Source organism: Glycine max, chromosome 1 (genome assembly GCF_000004515.6).
Source record: "Glycine max cultivar Williams 82 chromosome 1, Glycine_max_v4.0, whole genome shotgun sequence".
NCBI lineage: Eukaryota > Viridiplantae > Streptophyta > Magnoliopsida > Fabales > Fabaceae > Glycine > Glycine max.
The window spans coordinates 34,922,056-34,930,171 of NC_016088.4; the positions used below are offsets into that span (position 1 = coordinate 34,922,056).

Genomic DNA, 8,116 nt, shown 5'->3' on the forward strand with positions numbered 1-8,116 from the left:
CAAGATTCAAGAATGAAGAAAAGACTCAATCAAGATAAGTATTAAAAAGTTTTTTCAAAACTTTGAATAGCACATGGTTTTTTTGACAAAACCTTTACCAAAGAGTTTTTACTCTCTGGTAATCGATTACCATATTGTTGTAATCGATTACCAGTAGCAAAATGAGTTTGAAAAAGTTTTCAAACTGAATTTACAACGTTCCAATTATTTTCAAAAGGCTGTAATCGATTACAATGTTTTGGTAATCGATTACCAGTGCCCTTGAACATTGAGATTCAAATTTAAATGTGAAGAGTCACATCCTTTCACTCAAAAGCTTTGTGTAATCGATTACACTTATTTGGTAATCGATTACCAGTGACTGTTTCTGAATAAATCAAAAGATGTAACTCCTCAAAAGGTTTTTGACATTTTCAAATTGGTTTTAAGTTTTTCTAAAAGTTATAACTCTTCTAAATGGTCTTCTTGACCAGACATGAAGAGTCTATAAAAGCAAGGCTTTGTTTTGCATTTCAACAATCTTGAACACTTATTTCATACAATCCTTTACAAGCCTTGAATGTCTTTGAAACTTCTTCTTCTTCTTTGTATCAAAAGCTTTCTGAAGTTTTCTGGTTTTCCAAACCTTGAAAACTTGTGCTATTCATCTTTTTCATTCCCTTCTCCCTTTGCCAAAAAGAATTCGCCAAGGACTAACCGCCTGAATTCTTTTTGTGTCTCTCTTCTCCCTTTTCCAAAAGAACAAAGGACTAACCGCCTGAATTCTTTTGTGTCTCCCTTCTCCTTTGTCAAAGAATTCAAAACGACACAGTCTGAGAATTCTTTTGATTTTTCCCATTCCCTAATACAAAAGTGTTCATAGGACTAACCGCCTGAGAATTCTTTTGTATCCCCATTCACAAAATATCAAAGGTTTAACAGCCTGAGATCTTTGTCTCAACACATTGGAGGGTACATCCTTTGTGGTACAAGTAGAGGGTACATCTACTTTGGTTTGACTGAGAACAAGAGAGGGTACATCTCTTGTGGATCAGTTCTAGTGGAGGGTACATCCACTAGGTTCAAAGAGAACAAGGGAGGGTACATCCCTTGTGGATCTTTGCTTGTGAAATGATTTTTACAAGGTTGAAAGAAATCTCAAGGACCGCAGGTCACTTAGGGACTGGATGTAAGCACGGGTTGTTGCCGAACCAGTATAAAAACTCTTGTGTGTTTGTTTCCTTTTTCCCTACTCTTTTACTTTCCGCTGTGCATTTAATTTCCGCTTTTACTTTCTGTTAAATTTCTCTTCTACTCCTCATTCTCTTAACAATTTAGTAAAAGTCTTAAAAGAGTAATTTTTTAATTAGTAAAGGTTTAGGAATAATTAATTCAACCCCCCCTTCTTAATTATTCTGAGTCCACTCGATCCAACGTTGACTTACTAGCTAACTGAACTTGTTGATGTGGTTATAGAGATGTCCTCCCATCTCCATTTTGAGTTAATACAACTCCATCTTCAAACAAAAGCGATTGGTTAGCAACTTTGACACATAAATATTCTTGAGTTTCTCCTACAAGGCCTTTAACATGGGTTTTATCTCGAGAGCAAGAGCTAACCAAATCGTGCTCACACTTGGTTTCATTTATAGAAGCCGACCTTTCATCTTCTAACGCCCGATCATGATCTTGTTGGACCAAAAGGTCTTGAATAGTACTCTGTCAAATCATAAAATTTATTTTTCCATCAAACAACGGTATCTCAAACCTTTGTATGCTCTCGACCATAGCTCTGATAGCATTGATGGATAATCAACGCTCCCACAAAACAAAAATTACCTACATCTACAAAGGATTGTGAGAACACAACAAGGATTACAAGATTGTAACTCACCCCAAACAATGTATCACTCTACAAACCTAAATACCCTACCCAATGGTTACAAGAAATGACAAAACTTTTATACAAAGACAATTTTCTCTCAACAAAGTGATTTTGTTTCGTAATGTTTCTTCTCACACACTCTCTCTTCATATGTATCTTCTTTGTTAATTCTCTTCTCTATTTATAGTAAAAATTATCATAAACTATAATAAATAAATTCTCATAAAAATTGAAACAAAAACAACTTACAATGTATCAATTAAAATAAGTTTTATCTAATAAAAAACAATCTTCTACTTTACATTTAAATTTCTCAAACCTTAGTGATAAAAATTCAATTCTTAATATACATTAAATGCACCTTATTTTTTGGCTTGAAATTCTATAAATATCTAAAGTATAAAGACTAAAAGTCCTTATTCAAAAATATCTTTCATAATTGTTTTTTAAATAGAAAAAATTAAAACATAGTCAGCTCTTATTATACTATGTAATTGAACGCATTACTAGGTTCCACTCTGCCTTCTTCTGTATCACCGAACACGTGCCAGAAACAAACACTATAAAATCTCCCGCGTCCCCAGAAAGAGTGTGACTGTAGACTTTCTTTTTCTTCCATTCCATTTCCCATTGTTCGCAACGGTTTTCTGATTTGTTTGGATTGCGAGAAAAAAAGAAAATGTCGAACGATATTGGATTCTTCGACCTCAACACGGGCGCCAAGATCCCTTCCGTCGGCTTGGGAACATGGCAGTCCGATCCTGGCCTCGTCGCTCAAGCCGTCGCTGCGGCCATCAAGGTTTCCATTCTCACCTCATCTTACGCTTTCTCATTGCCATTGTTTGAATTTTTTTTTTTTTTTAATTTATAGGCTTTCTTGAAGTTGTTTGATGTTTGTTGCTGTTAATCGTTACACTAAATAATCCTTGATATCACGGATATTATATATGTTTATTGATTTTGTGAATAAATGTGGTTGATGCTACTGGTATAGCAGTCCTAAAAACTCCAAATATCTTGACGTTGTGATTGTCATTGTTATTTTTTTATTCCTATGAATCAAAGCAGGTAACAGGAGGTTTAGTGGTTTACAACGACTCATTCATTCTACTCAATCAACTAAGTTAGATTCCTTGGTGTGATTGTCATTGTTTTAAACCTCTGTGCAGAGAGAAAAGGCCAATCCTGTGAAAATATTTTATTATTGTGAAAAATGAGAATTACAAATATATATCATTAGCAAGGTTTTAAATATCGCTCGTGGTCGTGTTGCGATTTTATCACGTTTGTTGATATCGTAATTCGCAGCAAATCATGGACAAATACAACCGATGTGGTCCCAATTATGGTTGCGGACAATTAAAAAACTTTGATGTTGCAGCCCAAATCACGATCGCAAATCGTTTTTTCAAACCTTGATCATTAGATTATATTTGAATAGTTAAGATCTAAATAATCACGTGATCAATGACTTCTTCATTTTTCCAAATAGTCATACATATGTGTGTGAGGAGGGATCAAATTAAGTAATTCTAAAAATGTTATTCTTCATTTTTATCCTTCATTTTCTTTAACCTGACCGTCTATGATGAATTACTTGTTACAATCGTTGGATTGAAAGGAAATAAATATATTAAAAAAAACAAAACATAAGGATATAGAGTAACTCTAACTTTATCCTTCCTCTCTCAATATATTATAATCTTAACAGCTGATCTATTCTAGAATTATAAATGCATTTTATTTTTTAAAGTGCGTCACTTGTTTTAGAGTCAAACCCTATTGTAGCACCTACTCTACTGAGATATTGCAACCATGTCTCATAATGTTATTGGCATAGAACCTTGGATCATACAGTTAGTTATATCGAGTGATTATATTAGTTTGCACAATGCTTCTGTAACTTGGTTTAGGGAATTCTTGAGTGTCTTTTTTTTGTGTTGCTGTATTCGATCTTTCTTATAATCCAAATAAGATGATTTGAGTCTTGATACTTCGGGTTTATTTTCTACCAAATCCTATTTTCAGTTTCTCTCTTTGTCAACTGATAATGCTTCTTTCCTTTTGTATTAGTCTTTAGAAATCGATGCTTGCCTTCATGGTCAAATCCTTTGTTTGGACTTAATGTTCTTAACTTCGTAATTCAAAGATTTCTATCTGCTTTTCATGTGCTGATTGAATTTTGAAACTGGTTCTCACTTGTTCTTGCTTTGGTCAGCTGTTTCCTTTCTGTGAAATAACTTGTTTGGTTCTCCTGGTGAACATTGGGTTTGCCCCCAAGGATCTTTAGTAGTTTTGTGTGTTAATTTTAAAGGATTGAACACTAGGAGAAATTCCAAAAAGCTTTGGCATTGTTCTCAGTTTGCGGTTGTTTGGTGTACATTGTTGAAATTTAATATTTAGAACCTTTACTAGATGGTGGTTTTCTAATAAGTTCAGTTGGGATTGAGTAGTTTTTCTTGCTTCTTTGTTAGATTTACAGAGAGATTAATATGCTGTGCTTCATGTTTCTTGTGCTTAGTTTTCTAGTTTTATTCATTTAACTTTTTGTCTCGATTTCTTTAGTTCTCAAAGATTTCTTATCCTCTTACATTTGTACCTTTCTCTTCTACCTTAATTTATTTATCTAAAGATGTTTATTGTTCTCTGATTTGCAGTTGTAGCTAACAACTAGTTTCAGTTTCCATCTTTGTATGCGCATATATAGTGTACACCAGCTAAATTAGTATAAATTTTCACTTACTCATTTTGGAAGTCTGTTATTCTATATAATGATCCTTAATTTGATCAATTTGATGCAGGTTGGTTACCGCCACATTGATTGTGCTCAAATCTATGGCAATGAGAAAGAGGTAATTGTCAGAACTTAGTGTTTGTTGTGTTTGTTTGGTGTTGTGTTATCTCGATTCAACAGCATAACTAGCTATTTGGAGTAAATGATTGAAAGTAGGATTGGTCTTGTCATGTGTGAAGGAATTTACTCATTCTTTCTATTGCAGATTGGCTCTATGTTGAAGAAGCTGTTTGAGGAGGGTGTAGTGAAGCGTGAGGATTTGTGGATTACATCTAAACTATGGTTTGTTTTTAGATTCTAGATTAATTTGTTTGGTTTCCATTTTTAAGCTAAATTACTAGTTCTGGTAGATTCATGCATATGATAGTCTTCACTGCTTAGCACTCAAGGATTTAAGATGATATGCAGGAATACTGATCATGCTCCAGAAGACGTACCACTGGCATTGGACAGGACCTTGAAAGATTTGCAGCTTGATTATGTAGATTTGTATCTTGTATGCAATATCACTCAATCTCCAAAAATTTTCTCTGTTTGGTGTTAGAATTTTATGCTAAATTGATGATTTTATTCCCCATTTTCTCTCTGGGTTGAACATGATTATTATTTTGTCTGGATTTTATTTCAAAATTTTGAGTGAAAATGTAGTCTGAAATATTGATTTCCTGGGAACAGCCTTCTGATGTTTTCTTAATCAGGAAAGTATAAAGCTAATTATACTGTGAACTTTTATTGTAGGAGAATCAGTGATAGTCATTGCTTGTTTAATTGTAGAATGCATAATGGTTTTTGAAAATACTATATTGATAGTGCTTTTCTTTTCTAAACTATTCATACAGTATAATATGGAACTATTTGTTAAACCATGTGTCTCAAGACTTTTCCACCACCCAATGTCTCTTGTCTAGAGAGTCTGATAGAAGCTGGAACACAATTTTAGAAAGAAAGGCTTCTATTCACAGAAAATAGTACAAATGCTTCTCAAGACTTTCAAGAGGTCTGGACTCTCTCAACAATCTGAAATCTCCCTCTAATCATAAGATAAAGGGCCTGTTTGGAAGAAATTGTTTACAACTTATTTGGACTTATGACATAGCGCTTGTGTAAATATTTGGCAGAGCTGATGAAAATAGTTTAGAAGCTGTTTTTACTTTTTAGGTTATTTCAATAGGCTCTCTAGGGTAACTTATGAAAACAACTTACAACTTATATGAAAATAGTTTAACTCAATTTCCTAATCAATTGTAGAAACAATTTATACACAATGTTTACATGATAAGTACCTATTCAATAAGTCCTTAATTGAGTTGTTTACCCAAATGGGCCCTAAATCTTCCTCTCAACCCCTTTGATTATTTATAGGCAACATGTCTTATTTCTCTAACTATCTCAGCCTCAAACTAACTCTAATTACTCTAGTAACTGAATATCTCCATCTGTCAAACTCCAATCTCCTAACCAACTAATGGGTATCTATCAGAATCTAAATTAGCATTTCCTGCATATGCTGCATTATTTAGAAGCTTTTATTTTATTTATCTTTATTAATTTTTCCCTTCTAAATTCTAATGCATGCGGGTTTTAGTTTACTTATTTATCAAAATTTGGTGTATTAATAGTTTATTTATGACATACTCAGTTGTAAACCGATCAACCTGCCTTTCCAGATCCACTGGCCGACTTCAATGAAGAAAGGATCAGTTGGCTTTAATCCTGAAAATCTTGTGCAACCAAACATACCTAACACATGGAAGGCAATGGAAGCACTCTATGACTCCGGCAAGGCTCGGGCTATAGGTGTAAGCAATTTTTCCACCAAGAAGCTGGCAGATTTGCTGGCAATTGCTCGTGTTCCTCCTGCTGTCAACCAGGTGGAGTGTCATCCTTCATGGCAGCAGGACAAGCTGCAGGCTTTCTGCAATTCCAAAGGAGTCCACCTCACTGTAAGTTTACGACCCTAGAAACATTATTGTGGCTATTTTCATAAACTGACTTGTATGTTGTCATCAAACAGTATTTGTGTAACAAGTTTTTTTAACCAAGTCGTTGGTTTGAGCAGTCCTAGGCTTAGTACCCTTAAGCAAGATCTCGAGTTTGAGTCTTGTGGATGGAAAAAATGTGGTTGGAAGGGAGATTAGTCATTAGTAAAAAATCTGATATCTTTTAATTGTATATGTTTAGGGATATTCACCTTTGGGTTCCCCTGGAACAACCTATTTTAAAAGTGATGTCCTTAAGCACCCAATTATAAATATGGTTGCGGAGAAACTAGGCAAGACTCCTGCACAAGTAGCTCTTCGCTGGGGACTGCAAATGGGCCATAGTGTTCTTCCCAAGAGTACTAACGAAACACGGATAAAGGAAAATTTTGATGTTTCTGGCTGGTCTATACCTGAGGACTTCCTTGCTAAATTTTCTGAGATTCAACAGGTAAGTATTTGATTAGTTAACCATAGTGTTTCTAGTATTTTAAAATCTGAATATATTAACTATATTTGTGTTGTGCTCTAGCTTTATGATGAGAAAACTCTTTGCCATGTAATCAACTAGATTCATTTTGCAAATCCCTATTTGTCTTAATTCTTATATTTTGGGGCTGTACAGTTGGAATTCGTTTTGAGTATGATACTATGCTGTGAAATTTACTTTTAGCATTTTTATGACCGTGGTGGTGGTTGTTGCAGGCAAGATTACTCAGGGGTACCACATTTGTCCATGAAACTTACGGTGCCTACAAATCTGTCGAGGAATTATGGGATGGTGAAATCTAAGAAGTCTGTTCTGTAAATTTGATAATTGAATGGATCGAGGAGTGAGAGTTCTGTGAAACTGTGAATCAGTGTACTACTCCTTTGGTTAAGTTCACCCAATACTGTTTGATTGTTGACTTGAGCAAATTTTGTTAAATTCCTGGGTTGATGAAACTTTGCATCATCACACTCATCGACATCTCTCTTTCCAAAACCTTTTATTTATTTATTATTTTATCTATTATTGGATGAATTGTCATGTGGTTTCCACTAATAGAGTGGGCTGAAGATTATTAAGTAGAGAGTTCATGTTAAAATTCATTCACTAATAAATAAAAAAGTTTTAAAAAATATTGCCAAAGTTTGCGTTGCCAGCATTCTTTATTTAATTTTCAGATCACCTTTTCTTAGATGCATTTGTTTTGAAAATTTGTGTACATTTAAGCTGACCATTGTTTTGCACACGTTTCTTCAATGAGTCCATGCATAACTTTGGAGCAATGTTGAAGAATATTGAAAATAAGATTGTTGGTGCTAATAAAATCAATCATGACAGCAAATAACGATAATCTACTAGAAATTTTTACGTCTATATAGAAAGAATTGTTTAAAGAAAATTGTTAACTGTTGAGTTTATGTAAACATGTTATCAAGCCCATTTAGTAAATATTAGTGTTACAATTAATTCTGTAACTCCCTCCTCGGTTT

At 34.0% G+C, this 8,116-nt stretch overlaps 1 protein-coding gene across 5 annotated transcripts; it reads left to right on the forward strand.

Annotated features, from left to right (window-relative positions):
* The first annotated feature begins 2,433 nt into the window (after nucleotides 1-2,433).
* Nucleotides 2,434-7,661, forward strand: LOC100802323 (NADPH-dependent aldo-keto reductase, chloroplastic). 5 transcript variants are annotated; one of them, XM_041008078.1, is made up of 8 exons: nucleotides 3,620-3,863; nucleotides 4,522-4,572; nucleotides 4,666-4,716; nucleotides 4,864-4,940; nucleotides 5,067-5,154; nucleotides 6,326-6,601; nucleotides 6,840-7,088; nucleotides 7,343-7,661. In XM_041008078.1, the coding sequence occupies exons 2-8, from the start codon at nucleotides 4,558-4,560 to the stop codon at nucleotides 7,427-7,429; spliced, it is 843 nt and encodes a 280-aa protein (XP_040864012.1). In that variant the 5' UTR covers nucleotides 3,620-3,863; nucleotides 4,522-4,557; the 3' UTR covers nucleotides 7,430-7,661. The 5 variants fall into 5 exon arrangements, with proteins under 5 accessions (XP_003516897.1, XP_040864012.1, XP_040864037.1 ...); XM_003516849.5 differs by lacking the exons at nucleotides 3,620-3,863; nucleotides 4,522-4,572 and adding an exon at nucleotides 2,434-2,663; XM_041008103.1 differs by having other exon boundaries at nucleotides 3,620-4,572.
* Nucleotides 7,662-8,116: the final 455 nt, after the last annotated feature.